Source organism: Capsicum annuum, chromosome 6 (genome assembly GCF_002878395.1).
Source record: "Capsicum annuum cultivar UCD-10X-F1 chromosome 6, UCD10Xv1.1, whole genome shotgun sequence".
NCBI lineage: Eukaryota > Viridiplantae > Streptophyta > Magnoliopsida > Solanales > Solanaceae > Capsicum > Capsicum annuum.
Window position 1 is genome coordinate 115596544 of NC_061116.1, and position 17039 is coordinate 115613582.

Below are 17039 nucleotides of genomic sequence, written 5' to 3' on the forward strand. Positions count from 1 at the left end.
GGGGGGGATAATTTTTTTTTTAATATTTTAGGGAGTGGGTTAGTAAAAAAAAAAAAAGAAAAAAACAAATCAAAAAAATTTACATTTCTTTTTGGGGTGATCGTGGTAGGGGGTGGGGTAGCAAAAAAATTTACAATTTTTCGTGTGGGGGTTGAGGGCGGTGGTAACATAAAAACAAATTATAAAAAAATTGGGTGGGGGGTGGGGTGAGGTTAGGGGCTGGAGCAAGGGGTGGGGTGATAAAAATCTTTTAAATTATTTTAAAAAACAAATTTAAAATGTTAGTAATGTTTATTGTGGGGGTGGGGTGTGTGGCGGTTGGGGTAAGAAAATTTTCCCTTGAGGCTTTTGAAGCTTTTAACGTGGTCTCTACTACAATATGTGTATCCATATTTACCCATATTATCCATTGGGTAAACTCATATTTACCCATTACAAATATGGGTTGAGTCGGTTATTTTATCCATTTTTATTTTACCCATTTTTAATGAACTCATATTCGACTCGACCCGCTCGTTTGCCACCCCTAATTACACAGTTGACACATGATTTTGGAAACCCTAGAAATGACAACGGGACAAGGAATTTTGTCTGCTTTCTTGAAAGACAATAATCTCCGGATATTACAGTGCTGAGTTTTATGATCTGTAGTGAATTTTGGTGGCTGCTCAGACGGATATCATTTGCTTTTTTCTTTCTTTTAGTAAGCAAAAGGAGATCATCTGTTTTCTTGAGCTATTAATGGAAAAGAAAGAACACATGCGACAACTTTGAGCTACTACTGGAAAAGAAAGAACACAAGTGACAAATTGCTTGTGTTGGATCCAATTTGCCAAGAGCTAAAATATATGTTGATTTACTATTTCACTTCCAAATCTACAGGTGTAAAAGCTGCTACCTGGTATTAATAGGACAGGTTCCTTCCATATCACACTGGATTATTACATATTTTAAAGCCTCTGTTTTAACATTGGTGGTGCTCTGAAAATATGTGAGACTGGTTTCATGGTATTGAAAGGGAGCTTGGAGTAACTGGTAAAGTTGCTGCCATGTGACCAGGAGGTCACGGGTTCAAGCCTTGGAAACAGTCTTTGGCAGAAATGCAAGGTAAGGCTGCGTACGATACACCCTTGTGGTGGGGTCCTTCCCCGGACACCGCACATAGCGGTAGCTTTAGTGCGCACCGGGCTGCCCTTTTGGTTTCATGGTATTAAGTTACAGAAGCTATCCTGGAAATTACCTTGAACAAATGATTTGTAGATAGCTTCTCATTGTGAGATAACAAGGTTAAAAGCGAATAGTCGAATAGTCTGTAGCAAATCGTTCCTCCTATTCTAGTACTTGTGCTGAATACTAGAATTGAAGTAGCTTTGTTTTGTCTGGCTATTTTTCGGGAAAACTATGTAGTTTGTTGGATCTACTAAAATGCCTCGTCTAAGAAGTGCACACACTACCAATGGGAAAATTTGTTTCTATTTACAGCAAGGGGCTCCAGCACTTTGATGCATCTAAGAATGCACCATCGTCTCAAAATTTAAGTCAATACTCCACCGAGTCCAACACATATACAATTCCATGTTATGTTTCTGATTTTGAGAATATTGTACAGGATTTTGGCGAATCGGCAGCACTTTGATGCATCTAAGAATGCACCATTGTCTCAAAATTTAAGTCAATACTCCACCGAGTCCAACACATATACAATACCATGTTATGTTTCTGATTTTGAGAATATTGTACAGGATTTTGGCGAATCGGCAGTCTGCTTCTCGCTCGAAAGAGAGGAAAGCCCGTTACATAACTGAACTTGAGAGAAAGGTTCAGACCCTTCAAACAGAAGCAACCACTCTTTCTGCTCAATTAACCCTTTTCCAGGTAATTTTTCCTTTTCAAGAACTTGCAATATGTGTGATAAAATTCATAGGTTTGTTCACAAATTTTGTGAAATCAGCTAAGACTCTTGTCTCTATAAAAAGGTTTGATGATTGAATTTGATCATCAGAACATTGCGACCGTCCATTTTGTCCAAAAATTAGCTGTGTTTACACATAAGAACTAACTTCTTTCATTTAAATGATATTACCTTTTCTCAGCTACTTGTTTAGCAAAATATGTCTTTTCCTCTGAACTAAGTTTTCAATACAATGGCAAGAATTCTCTAGTGGGCTTTGCAAATAATATCCCCTGAAATAATCTGACTATCATTGGGGGTGTAGGGCATATATAAAGGGAAAAACATACATGCCTCAAACTGACAGAAGTTTTGAGATGTTGGTTAGTGAATTTTTATCTCCCTCGCAATAATCGGTACTTCATATCTGATGGATCTTTCCTTCTGCAGCGGGATACGACCCAGTTTACTAATGAGAATACAGAGCTTAAGCTCCGTCTGCAAGCTATGGCACAACAAGCTCAGTTACGTGATGGTATGATTATCTTTTTCATCTTTTCCATTGCCTTCCAGAATTTTATGTTTCTCATCATTTTAACATCATCTTGAAACTTATTTCACCTCTTGATTGACCAGATAGATAGCAACACTGAATCTACTGTTACTTTCCTAATCAACAAATAGAAAGTTTGAAAGCTTGCTCTGTCCTGCTTTATTGAGATAATAACAATTTGAGATTATATTTAATTTCATTTATCATGAGATCAGTGAACAGTTATTAATGCTGTATATCTGTGTTATGTTGTTCCTATGATACAGCTCTGAATGAAGCCCTGAAGCAGGAAGTGGAAAGACTTAAAATGGCTACTGGAGAATTGTCCTCTTCAGATGCATACAATTTGGGGATGCAGCACATTCCATATAACCAATCAGCATTCTTTTCCCATCAACTACAGCCAGGACCCAATGAATCCCAGAACATACAGATGCAGCAATTTCATTCCCTCCAGGACAGCTTGTTGGCTCCTCATCGCCGTTTACCTGCAGGCCATGTGCAGGCTCTCCCAGATACAATGCAACAGGATCCCCTTGGCCGTTTTCAGGGTCTCGAGATTGGTGGCAGGGGTATGCATCTTGTCAAAACTGAAGCACCTTCTATTTCTGCCAGTGAGAGCAGCAGTACATTTTGATTCCATTGCCAACTTGTGCAATCGCCCTCCCAAACTTATTTATTGGAATTGTTCATAGACTGACACATGTTTAACATCCAAAACATGATATTCAATTTTTTTGATTTTTTATTTGATACATTTGACTTAAGTCTTAGGCTCAGTAGCTTCCAGATGTCTTGATGTGTTTCTACTTTAGTTTGCCTTTCTTTTTTCTTTTTGGAAGTCTGAATCATTTCTTGTGATTTATTCGTGTAACTTTAAAGGAAAGGTTGTTTCCAATGCTCTATGGCCGTCTTTATGGTTTCATGGTACTTGGTGTCTTTGAACTTGTGTTGGATCTTTAAGGTGGGCATTTGCTGAAACTTTTTGAGTTTCAACAAAATCTTTTTCAACTTTGGTAATATTGTTTATCAAAATATTGAAGAAAAGGCTGCCTTTGTTGGAGGCGAGAATCTTATGACTGCCCCCTTAGCTTTCAGGGTAATTGTTGTATAAGAGTCTGCCTCATACAAGAGTCATTTGGTATGTGGAATAAATTATTTCAAGATTATAGTCCTGGGATTATAGTATATAGGATGTGTTATAAAATAAGCCCATGTTGAATGGGATATTTCAAGACTAAGTTTACTATTAGATTTATACCATGTTTGGTTGATGGTATAAATTAATTGCGGAATAAATTTTTATCATTGACTAAACATGGTATAACCAAGACGGTGTATATTTGTGGATGATGTGGTTCTGATCGACGAGATTCGGGGTGGAGTTAATGATAAGTTGGAAATTTGGAGACAGACGCTTCAATCTAAAGGTTTTCGCTTAAGTAGAACCAAGACGGAGTACTTGGAGTGTAAGTTCAGTGATATGTCGCAAGAAGATGGAGTGGTTGTGAAGCTAGACTCTCAAGCCATCCAAAAGAGGGAGAGTTTCAAGTATTTGAGATCTATAATTCAGGGTAATGGTGAGATTAACGAGGATGTCACGCATCGTATTGGGGCAGGGTGGTTGAAGTGGAGGTTCGCTTCGGGAGTCCTTTGTGATAAGAAGGTACCCCCGAAGCTTAAAGGTAAGTTCTACAGAGTGGTAGTCCGGACGACTATGTTGTATGGAGCGGAGTGTTGGCCAGTTAAGAACTCCCACATCCAAAAGGTGAAGGTGGCGGAGATGCGATGGATGTGTGGACATACCAGGAAAGATAGGGTGAGGAATGAGATTATTCGGGAGAAGGTAGGAGTTGCCTCGGTGGAGGATGAGTTGCGAGAAGTGAGGCTACGTTGGTTCGGGCATGTGATGAGGAAGGGCCCTGATGCTCCAGTGCGGAGGTGTGAGACTCTGGCTAGGGATGGTTTTAGGCGGGCTAGAGGTAGACAGAAGAAATATTGAAGGGAGGTGATTAGGCATGATATGGATCAATTACAACTTATAGAGGACATGACCCCTGATAGGAAGGTGTGGATGACGCGGATTAGGGTAGAGGGTTAGGAGGTGAGAGCGCGGAGGTAGTAATAGGGGAGTGCTCCTTTGGGTCTGGAGTTTCTGGTTCGTAGTGTTGTGGCTGTAGTTTGGGGCTAGTGGTGTTGGCTCTTTTGCATCCCGTACTAGTTTATTATACATTTATTTTTGTGTTTGTTATACTGTTAGTTTGTTTTGTGTACCATACTAGTTTATATGCGCTTACTTTTTATATTTGTTATACTATTATTGGTCCTAAGCCGGGGGTTTATCGAGAACAACCTCTTTACTTCTCTTGAGGTAGCGGTATGGTTTGCGTACACTCTACCCTCCCCAGACCCCACTAGGTGGGAATACATTGGGTATGTTGTTGTGGACTAAATATGGTATAAATTTAGTATCAAATATAATTGTGGGACAACCCGCCTTATACCCAGAGGCGGATCTAGGATTTCGAGGTTGCGGGTGCCATGTCACTTTTAACGTTAAAGCTACTACTCAAAAAGGATAATTTTTATGGGCGTCTCACTGGAATTTGGCTTGTTAGTAAGATATCTTTGATGGAAAATTTCATTAAAACATTATCGAAGAACCTAATTTTTACGAATTCAGCTGGAAATCAATTAATTTTTTGCTTTACGTTTTGCTATTTACACTGCCCCAAATAAGATAAATATTTTGTCGATTTTATAGACTTTGGGTTTCGATTTGATTATTTGTGTTTTCAGTTTGTATAGACAAATAGATCAAATAATAAAAATGCGATTATTATTATAAATACTACCGAAAACAACCTTTCTACTTCTCCGGAGGTAGTGTATGGACTACATACATTTTACTCTCATCAGACCACACTATGTGGGAATACATTGGGTTTATTGTCGTTGTTATTGTTATTACTATAAATTGTGTAAACAAGAGTTAAATTCAACTTATCAGTCAACGTGAAAGTACAAAATAGTTGCCAACATTCAATGAATATTTTCAATTCTATTGTTAAGAAATTATAACATCAAGCCAAACATCATTATTATGATTTACGAGGAGAGGTTAAATATAAATTTGAAGGAAGAAAGAATCTTCAATTATGTTCTATAAGTTAAAAATTCTTAACCAAAGATTACCCAAAGAAAGGAGTCAAACAAAGATTAAGTCAAGAGGAAAAAAACTTATAGAAAATAGAATAACGAACAAAAAGTAACAAAATACTACTGGCGTGTGAACTTAACTCTGGTATACTATGTGAAATTTCAGCGCGTTTGCTACTGGTACGACTTCCTCAACTGCTGCATCGGGTGGCACTTAAATAATATACCGGTTTTATTCAAAAAATATATATATATATATATATATATAGAGTTATCCGATTGAAGTTTGCGGGTGCCATGCACCCGTTAACCCCTGTAGATCCGCCCCTGCTTAGACCGTCTACCAACGACTTAGAAACTCCCGTCTAACTATCCATCGTTCCCTCTCCCATGTTAAACAAACCAAGATAGGCAGAAAATGGGCAAGTTTTTGGGGTCATAACTTGGGAGTTGAAGTAGGGAGTTGATGTGGATAATGCAGAGTTCCTGTAATTAACTGTTCATTAACTAAGTGGAGTATCTGAGTCACTCAAATTGTCATAAGAGGCATATTCTTGAAAACGTGTCTGGTTGACACTCCATCCAGTCATGAACCTCATTGCCCCCAGCTTCTAGCTAGCTTGACCTAATATACTGAACATGCCAGATTATAACTATACCGTTCTATGTTTCGAATTCTTATTTGGCGTTTTATCTAATTCCCTAGGCTATAGATAGTTGGCTTCTTTCTTCAATTCCAGGGAAAACAATAAGATAGTATTATATGTTGGTGCATTTTAATATCAAAATTATTATATTAAAGTACATGCAGTAGACATAAACTGGACAAAATGGCTTAACATTACACCAACAATAGATGTATTATATTTAACTGAATTTCAATCAAGGAAATACAAAAGAGGATAGTGAACTGTACTATGTAACTTCCTATGATTTCTTTTAAGGGAGAGCTAATGCTTGTTCTATGTTTTGGTTCGACACTGGGTCACCCCCACCAAAAAAGGAAAAGGAAGCTACGTCTAAGTTAAACATGGAGACGAAAGGAAGTCTTCTTTTTATTGTTTTATTCTTTCCACAACTTCATCTCGTCTTCATATTTGTGAATATATTTTCTTCTCTACATTTTTCCTTCAGATTCCTTAAAATCAGTCAGCATAAATTGCTTCTGCCCTTTTATCTGCCTTGCATAGTTATTGTCAGCATCTAAGTGATACCAAAAAAAAAGGAAAACATTAAAAAAAAAAATAAAATTCTTCGAATCTTCTAACTTCTCTGATCTTAATCTTTCTCCTCCTTGTTTGTTCTCTTTATTTATAGTGGGCAAGACATATCTCAGATATCTGTCCCATTGAATATCCTTTTCTACTTTTTCACAGCTACAAATAGCTGGGAATTGCAGTGGTGTAACAAATGACAAGAAATTAAACCTAACAGAGGAGACAAATATACTTAAGGAGAACGGCCAGATCTTCAAAACTGTGATTGTCATCAGCCAGTACAATGAATTGTCTGCCATACTTTTGCCCGAAATTGGGTAAAAATCCAACGAAAGGAAAGGGACTCACGTCACATGCATGCATCTTTTAAGTCAAAAAGACATGCACCATATATTTATGCTGCATATTTCAATATAAAAGTTTCATCATATCTTCATCATCCACCAAGAATAATAAACAAGAAGAAGGAACAAAAACTAACTGATCACACTATGGGACCATATATTAAGTGCCAAATCCCTAGGCAGACCACAGAAATGCACATGGCAGACGTGTATATATATTGAGAAAGTCGAAACCGTTTACCCTCTTCGTTGCTGTAAAAATCAAACTCGCCTTTAACTATGTATAATACATATTCTTTACCCCTTATCGTGTGCAATGCTTATTTTTTATATATTATAAAAAATACTTGTTCTGTTATGAATTCATTAATTGAATTAGATATCCTAAAGATATTCATGTATGGTGTTAATACTTGTATAAGGTACTTATTAGTACTCTCAGAAAGAGAGGTAGCATTCAGTGATTTTATACCCTATAAAAGGGTGTTGTGCATCTTTGTGAATGGAACACTACAAGAAGGAAGAAAGATATAAGAATGACATTTTCTTTCATATCTTTTATCTCCATCTTGCTTTATATTATTTTATAGATTGCTTATATTTTATAACACGTTATCAACATAATGCTTTAATCAACCAAGATTACTTTGGTATGATTTTAATTTTCTGTTATGAAAATCATGCGAGGTACGCTCCCTAAATGATTTACTTTAATTTGAATAAAAATATATTTATGGTCATATTCTCAAATATCAAAGAACTCTTTTAAGTCTGGAGAATGATGATTTTTAATTTTCACTTCTGATTTGTGAAATTTGAGATAGCTCAATTGTATTTAGTGTTATGCTTAAATCATGTTTGCCACGACTAATTGTACTTCAATTCTGTACTGAGTGTTTGAATATATGTGGTACAATATTTCTTTGCTAAAATTTTCATGATGGATGAAACTCAACCAACAAAAATTGTGTGTCTCTATCCTTTGTTTGAAAAGTGGAAATATGGGTCTCACATGGACTTTGTTCCTACACTCTGCCTTTCTTTATTCATTTTTGTTGGTTGTTTTCTCTCCCATACTATTCACCCAATAATATTTATCCACTATTAACTTAACACATAAATTAAAAGATAATAAGAATTTAGGATAATTTTATTATATCATTCTTTGAATATAATAGATTTAGTTCTTTAGTAATGAAATTGAGTAATGAATAGTGTCTAATAGCCAAAACGAAATGGACAAAAAATAATTCATTAATTTTTTAAATTAGACAAACACCGTTGGATATTTATTTTTATTAATATGGATAATTATTATTGTTCAAAGGGAGTAATAAATGTCGCAAAAATGCTAAAGTTTTTTCTTTCTATGAAACATGGAAAATGCTAATTACTCTAAACATATTTCGTACGTGTTTTTATTTATATGTGTAATCTAATCACATATAGGGTTTTGCAGATTTATAAAAATTGAAAACAAAAACTTTTTTTTTGAAATCTTTTTTCACTTTATTTAAAAATCAGTATTTAACTTCTAATCCAACTTGGAGGGGTATCCAAATTTGAAAAATAAGTTACGATATTTTTTTTTTCAGTTCATTTTTACTTTTTATGTTTTATTTAAGTAAATTCATTTATTAATATTATTTGAAATATTTTTTGTAAAGAGTACATCAAACACAACTCTAACCTCACACACACACACACATGTATATATGAAATCTATGTAAAATGCCTACGAAGGATCCATTTGGCCATAAATTATATTCACCTTATTCTGAAATATATATTTACTTTATTCTGAAATTCTTGTTTGACCATAAAAACACCAAGCACAACTTGAAAATGTATTTGAGATTTTGGAAATCTGTTTATTTGTTTTTCTTTGTTTTTTTTACTTTTAAATTTTCTTTCAAAAAAATTTAAAATTTTTGTTTTCATAGAATAACCCCATTTAAATTATATTTCAAGTTCAAGTCATATTTATATTTTTTATAAAATATGTTTGAATTCTAAATTATTAGCTCCAATTATTATGACCAAACACAACTTCAATTTTAAATCCAAAAATTTCAAAAAAAGTAAATATGTTTTTAATTTTCATGGCCAAATGTCAACTAAATATCCATAGATTGAATTATAGAATTTTACTGCTCAATTTAGAAAAAAAATATAAAATTAAATAACTTTGTACCATCGTAATTTTTTTCTCTTGCTATTTTAAGTTGGGTAGAACAGAAATAATAAAAGTGAGTAAAAAGAGTGAAAGAGGAAGAAAATGTGGGCAAATAAAGGTACTGGTAGGATCCATATTCTACTTGTCAAGTAACGGACGGAGATTCTCACAACTTTCGTTGGTTGAGTCTTGCCGTCATAAAATTTTCCTTTCTTTGCCACGACTAATTGTACTTCAATTCTGTACTGAGTGTGAGAATATATGTGGTACACTATAAAAGAAATATTATCACTCATATTTGGTATTGTTTATTATTCATAAAATGTCAATGTTATTTTGTACAAGTAAAACTCTGACAGTTTATAACTAGTTATCTCTTGACTCTGTTTCATATTGAGGGAGTGGTGATAATCATATTTAGTTTGATATCAACATGAGATGTATCTTCATTACATGATAACAGTAATAATACGAAATACATATCCGTTTCATTAGTAATGTTACTTACAAAATTGTAAGAAATATGTGACCATTAGATTGACAATAAATATTTTAATAAAGGTTTGTTATAAATAGGCATCTATAATCTATAATCTATATCTATATTAAAAGTGTGAAGATCTTACAAAAGTGATTTGAACATTTTGCCCTTCATTAAAAGTTCTTACTTTAGTCAAAATCGTCTTTTCACCTTTTTCCTTAAATTATTATTTAATTATATTTATGATATTGAATCCTAAAATATATGGGATTAAAACTTTAACAAATATAATAAGACGTTTTCTAAAATTAGGAATCCTAAAATATAAGGTAAGTATTACATTGAATCTTTTTAAATAAAAAATAAAAAATAAGTTTTACATTATTTTTGCAAACTTTATGAAAAATAAATATTTATATAAAATATGTACGTATGGAATATAATTACTATTCAACCCCTTTCTAATCTTTTTAGGAAAAAGGAAATAGAATTTTGATATTAAGCCCTTTCTACCAAAAATACGTTCAAGCATGGTTATCATGAAAGCAGCTGGTAGGACTCTACCAATGATGATAAGAAATTTCATTATATTGACATAAAATTTCATAACATAATATAGGTTATTGTTTAGATGTTGTTCATATAAATAATAGTATTTATACTTTTTAAGAATTAGAATGAGGTTGAGATAATATTTTTAAAAAACGTCATACTATTGAAGTTATTGGACGCAGATATTATCCCTATCTCATCGAGATAAAGAGGTTGTTTCTGAAAAATTTGGACGGATCGATGATAGTTGTTCGTGACTCCATCAATACAATACTGAAAGCAGTCCTGCTGAGTTCATACTAAAAGAATAATCAACAGCAAAGTAAGCAAGGTACAATATGTTAATACTACATGAATCAGTAACATGATCAGGATTTAAACAAACACCCTCAAAACACAATAAAGAAATTTAATATGAGCTCTCCTGACAAGTATATATAAGTGAGTTGTACCTTCTAGCAATGCAAGATAAGAAACTAACTCTGAATCTGGTAAAACACGTCATAGTGCTCAAAGAAATCAGTAATTCTATTCGAGGAGAGAGCAAAGTGCTTGCAGATCTTACCTCTACCTTATGCTCAATTTAGGTAAAATTGAGTTTTTGAAGTTATATATTAAAATTATTTATAACGATAGAAAACTTGGTATTCTATTAAAAGGAGAGATCAAAGTGCACGCAGATCTTCTCCCTACCTCATGGAGATAAAAAAATTATTTTTGAAAGTTCTCGACTCAGGTAAAGTTAAATTTGTATCATTATATCTTAAATTATTTAGTAAAATTCTTTATTATTGTACTTCGTTAGGGTCATAGATATGGCGACACTTTATATACATTATCAGATAAATTTTGTTTCTCAACGAGTTAACTCGGGCAAGCTCGACTGTATAAAATTAACTTTATATCAATTCTCTTGCTTTTAAAATTAATTTGTTACATAATTCTGAAAGACTTATGTATCTTTAATCACTTTAATAATCGATCAACTAATAGGCTTAATTCAAAACTGTTACGTTTGTTTTATGATTCATTTATGTTCATTCTTCTCTGTTCTGCTGGTATATATAATTTAATTTAATCATATACTTATGTTGCTTTTGTAATTAAAATTTTACACTTTGTAATTTCTATAAATTTTGAAGGAGATCAGGGTGGGATTAGAGTTGAGTGACTATGGAATACAACAAAGACTTATTCCTTACATGCATTTCATAGGGGAGTTGTATAACTATGAACTTATTAATTCGTCTGTGCTATTCAGAGGTATGGATTTCCTTTCAACTAATCTTCAGTTGCATATACATTATTATTTATTTTGAAAAATTTATTTTCTTCTGATTAGAGCCTTATTTCTTATTATGATTTGTTCTATGCTGTAGGTAGCTAGCTAATCAACTGAGAAAAATTTAGTTATTACTTTTATGTCATTGAAGATCAATCCACGCATGTAGAGTATAGGGATCACAACTTTGAACCAGTACCATTTGCATCATGTAATTTAAAGTATTTTGTGAGTGCTTTGGGTGGATAAGTCCCGTCAGGTATATTCCTTGATTCCTTTCCCTTTCCATTCATCCAGTTTGGTGAAGACCTGGCTACAGGTACAAGCTTTAAAGAAGACAAAAATAAAAAGCTTTATTTTTTCTGGTGATTTGATTGACAAGTTATGTGAAATATTGTCTTGATCAATTTTTTGGGAGTGAGATGATGGAAATCATAAAGTTATATCTTAAGCTTTATTAATGTGAATCTAAAGTTCATACCCAAATAAAGCTTCAAATTAGAGATAAATTCACAATTAATTAAATTTCTCTAGAGGAAAAATATAATTGTAATGTCTTTTTAACTTTTTAATAAAATGGAGTTCTGCATTGTTATCTCAGCCTAATCTATCGGCTATTATTTAGTTGGATTTCTTATTTACTTTTTTGTTGATGCTAAGAGTCCTTTTCTTGATTGCATATTTGCTATAAGATTTGATTGTTCTATTGATAACATAAATTTATCCAACAAAAATCAATTTTATGACCATATCTTTAAATTTTTAAAGTATTTGTTTGAAGAGTAGTTTATTAATTACTCCTATAATTGTTGCTTGATAAATGATTAGTCTTTGAAAACATGAATAAAAAGGGGATCTTCCGTGTTATAGCTAGTTGTTGCAGCAACTTGGCACCCATGTAGTTTATGGTTTATAAGTAGTAGACTATGCTTAGTAATTATATTCATAATGTAGATTTGATGGGAAAAGTCATTCTTAGGACTACATGCATAGAGTTTGGATGTATAAATCATGAATTTAATGTAATAAGGACCTAATTGTGTGTTGATATGTTAGTGTATGAATCCTTGATAAATGTTTTGTGTTTTTATGATTCTATGGTGGATTGTAATGTGGATATAGATGACAATAATATGGTGTGAGCTCATAATTTAGTTATTTAGTCTAATTACCATAAGAGGGTGAACTTGGTATTATGTGTGGTCGGAATATAGGATACTTTTGATTAAGGTTAGTAACGAGAACTGATTATGGTATAAGGAGGTAGTGACTTCACCTAAGGGCCTAAAGTAAAAGGTATAAAGATGTATGAATAAAGATAGATTGTAAGTTAAATAGAGTTGAACGATTGTATAATTGAGTATGTCTTGAACCTAGTAAGACTTAAATGTAAGGGTTGCTATATAATGGCGGAATCCCTAGTTTCAGGATGAATAAAGGGAGATTGGATTAATGAATGAATTACTAGATTTTAGAATCAATTTGATTTAATGTGTTCTCCTAAAATGACTACTTGAATTTGATGAATACAACTTGGTAATTCTTACTTGAATAAGTTGGGTAATTATCTTCAAACATGCTATAATTGATAAAACTAATGATTTATATCAACTTGTGATTTAGTGTGTTGAAGTATGATTGTTGTTTACAGGTATTGATTGACTCGAGTTGACTAAGTATTTGAGTGATTGTCTATTATTGTAATGATTAATTAAGTAATGAAATTGATAAATGATATCCTAAGTGTTAATCATGTATAATGAGGTTATACTAATGGCTTGTTAATTATACAAATATCATTGCTTATTTCTTTTATAGTTGTTATTATTGTGATATCCATTTTTATTGTAGTTTGTACCAATATTTGGTCATCTTCATGGGATTTATTGATAGGATTATTGGTTGGATCGAGTACCACATTGATACAACACATGGATAAGAGCTCTTCCGCTGTAGGTCACAATTAGTTGGAAAGCATAAAACCCTTAGCATGTTAGTATAAGGTATGTATGGGTGTGGCATTTCCTTAGGTAGACCATATATATAATTATTGTTGTTGTTGCTGTTTATATTGGTTCCATGAGTGGACCAAGTTATATTGTGATTTTTACTTTGGGTTCCTTGAGTAAACCAAATTATGATGTCACTTAATATGTTTGGGATTCTTGTGTGGTCCAGTGACTTGTCATATATATTGGGATTATTGTTGTTAAAGTCATGGTTTTTTGACTTAGATATTGTTAGGGTCATGATTTGTTGACTTGAAAATGGTTAGAGTCATGATTTATTGACTTGGATATTATAATAGTCATGGTTTGTTGACTTGGATATTGTTAGAGTCGTGATTTATTGACTTGTATATTGTTAAAGTATGGGTTGTTCATTTGGTCATGGTTTGACTTAAATTTTTGTCTTTTGACTTGTACTTTACTAAAGTTGTAGAGTTACTTGAAAAGGCTAAGTGTCATAAACATGGGATATTTATCATAATACGTGTTCATAGTTGTATTTGTTGCAAGGTGTTTATTATTAATCATTTACCGTGATTAATAACTTTTAGATCAAATACATAAGAGTAATGATGGATGAAAGTTGATGTGAAGGTGATGAATGATCAATAAGAATAAGAGTGAAAATGCTCTTAGTTAACAGAATGGATAAAGATAACATGAAATGGATGAAGGTGTTACCAAATAAGTTGATATATAAGTTGTCATGTTTTCTTTTCATGATTTATATATTGTGTTTATGTGATCTAATCTTGACCAACCGATGATACCTATCAGTACTTGTTATTTGTAGTGATGCTACTCTTTTTTTTAAACTTTTTTTAGGGTATAGCCTTTTTTAGGAATCAGTGTTTGTTTCATGATTGTTGTGGATAGCTATCTTCAACATCTTTTGCTCCTCTCAGACATGGTGGAAGTTGTGTCTAGTCTTATTATTCTAAATTTAGGACTTGTACCTATTTAAACTAGTTCCTTAGGATAGTGTCACGACCCAATTTACGAGTCATGATGGCACCTACTCTATCCCACTAGTAGGTAAGTCGAACCATAGCCCAGAGCTAGATGCAATGGGCTAAATAGTGTAGATAAGTAAGTCAAACCAAGTGACAAATCATATTTCAAAAGTCAAACCAAGTGACAAATCATATTTCAAAACCAATTTCACAAGTTGGTTGAGGGAACACAATTATCCAAGATCAATTTCAAGTTCAAAATATCAGTTTGGGAGAAATACCTAGACCGCCAGTCCAATTCCCATACCCATGCACCCCATCCATTCAAAAACTATTGATAAAGCATAAACATTACACATTAAACCATGGGAATCAAATTTAAGAACATTAATTTCAAAAACCCTTAAACCTATATTCATAAACCACAATTAAATCACATGAATAACAACTTAAATATATGCCTTAAAAAATAAGCTTTGGGGAATAGTAACATGCCTTAGACGTACAAGAATTTTGAAGCAATTTGGAACGTGGAACCTGGAACCTGGAAGACAAATGCACGATGAAACCCTTAAGCTTTTCTTAGGTTTCGTGATTACGAGTGAAACAATAGCTTTTTTTCCTTGAAAACTGATATATACAGGCTCATATAATGTTTAAAGGTCAAACATAGGTGAAAATACCTTATTACCCCTCATCCTAAGGAAAATAAAATAAGAAGCATGACTTTTACATAGCAGCATGGCACAGTCTTATCATGGATGCTAACTGCCATGCCACACCGCTTATCACAAAGATTATCCTCCATGATGTGGTATTATTGTAGAGGCACACTGCCTCTATGCCACATCTAAATAACAAAGGTTAACCTCCTGGCATGCAAAAAATGCGGAAGCTCACTACCTGAAGTTCCAAAATCACCTTGAACCTCTTCCAAAAATTCTAAAACTCACCCAGATTACCCTTATAACATCCCTAAGCACATCTCAGGTCAACAATTAATATTTCGAACACTGAAAGGTCAAAAATAAAATAGATGAAATTTTAAGGGTGTTACATTACCCCTCTCCCCCCTTAGGATCATTCATCCTCGAATGATGAGCTATGACAGTTATAGCACGAGAAATAAGAAGACTACGCCAGAAGCAAATGACCAACTTGGAATGTAACAAGAGGAAAATGAAACTCGTACCTTAAGAACTTTCTTCCGACATGTGGATCAAGAATGGGTACTTAGCCTTCATATCCTCTTCAGCTTCCCAAGTAAGTTCTTTTACCTTTTGGTTTCCCCAAAGGACTTTTACTGAAGCTATGCCTTTTGTCCCCAATCTATGAATTTCTCTATCCAAAATCTTAACTGAATTTCTTTGTAAGACAAATAATCCATCACACCAACACTTTCAATAGGGATAACCAAAGAAGGATCACCCACACACTTCTCCAACATTGACACATGAAACACGGGTTTAATGGAATCCAATCTTGAGGGCAATTTCAAATCATATGCCACGTTTTCAATTCTACTCAGAATACAATATGAACCAACATAACGGGGATTGAGCTTCCCCTTCTTACAAAATTGCATCACTCCCTTCATGGGAGGCATCTTTAGGAACACCAAATTATCCACAGCAAACACCAAGATCCATCGTCTCACATTTGCATAGGACTTTTGGCGACTCTGGCGGTTCTAAGCCTATCCCGAATTACCTTAACCTTCTCTATGGCTCGGTGAACTAGATCTAGGAGAAAAATATTGTCTTATAAACTTTGAACCACCAAATATAAGAGCGACATCTCCTACCATACAAAGCCTCGAATTCCATCTGAATACAAGAGTGATAGCTGTTACTATGAGCCAACTCAATGAAAGGCAAGTGGTCGACCCAAATACAATCAAAATTAATCACAAAAGACCTTAGAATATCCTCCAAAATATGAACAGTAATCTCTAATTGTCCATCTATCTGAGGGTGGAAAGTTGGGCTAAGGTTCACCTTAGTCCCTAAACCTCTCTAAAATGAATGCCAAAAGTGAGATGAAAATTTCATATCTCTGCCTTAAATATTAGAAATAGGATCACCATTCAATTTAACTATCTCCTCAATAAATAGCTTATCATTGTCCTCACTAGATAACTAGTTTGCACTGGCAAGAAGTGAGTAGACTTAGTCATCCTATCTTTGATAACCCAAATCAAATCAAACTAAAAACTTGACTGTAGAAAACCAGTAACGAAGTCCATATTAATCATCTTCCACTTCCACACAAGCAGCTCAATCTCTTGAGACATACCACTGGGCCTCAAATGCACCACCTTCACTTGCTGACAAACTATGCACTTACCCTTAAAATTAGGCACATCCTTTTTTCATATTATTCCACCAACAAATCTCTTTCTAATCATAATAAATCTTTATCG

The 17039-nt window shown here is 33.5% G+C and overlaps 1 protein-coding gene across 1 annotated transcript in view; it reads left to right on the forward strand.

The window, feature by feature from the left end:
* Positions 1-3347, forward strand: part of LOC107873323 (transcription factor RF2b) — a 5719-nt gene extending 2372 nt beyond the window's left edge. Inside the window, exons 2-4 of the mRNA XM_016720125.2 lie at positions 1743-1875; positions 2342-2426; positions 2711-3347. Coding sequence (XP_016575611.1) covers positions 1743-1875; positions 2342-2426; positions 2711-3081 — 589 coding nt within the window. The 3' untranslated portion in view covers positions 3082-3347. The remainder of the gene's footprint in view (positions 1-1742; positions 1876-2341; positions 2427-2710) is intronic.
* Positions 3348-17039: the final 13692 nt, after the last annotated feature.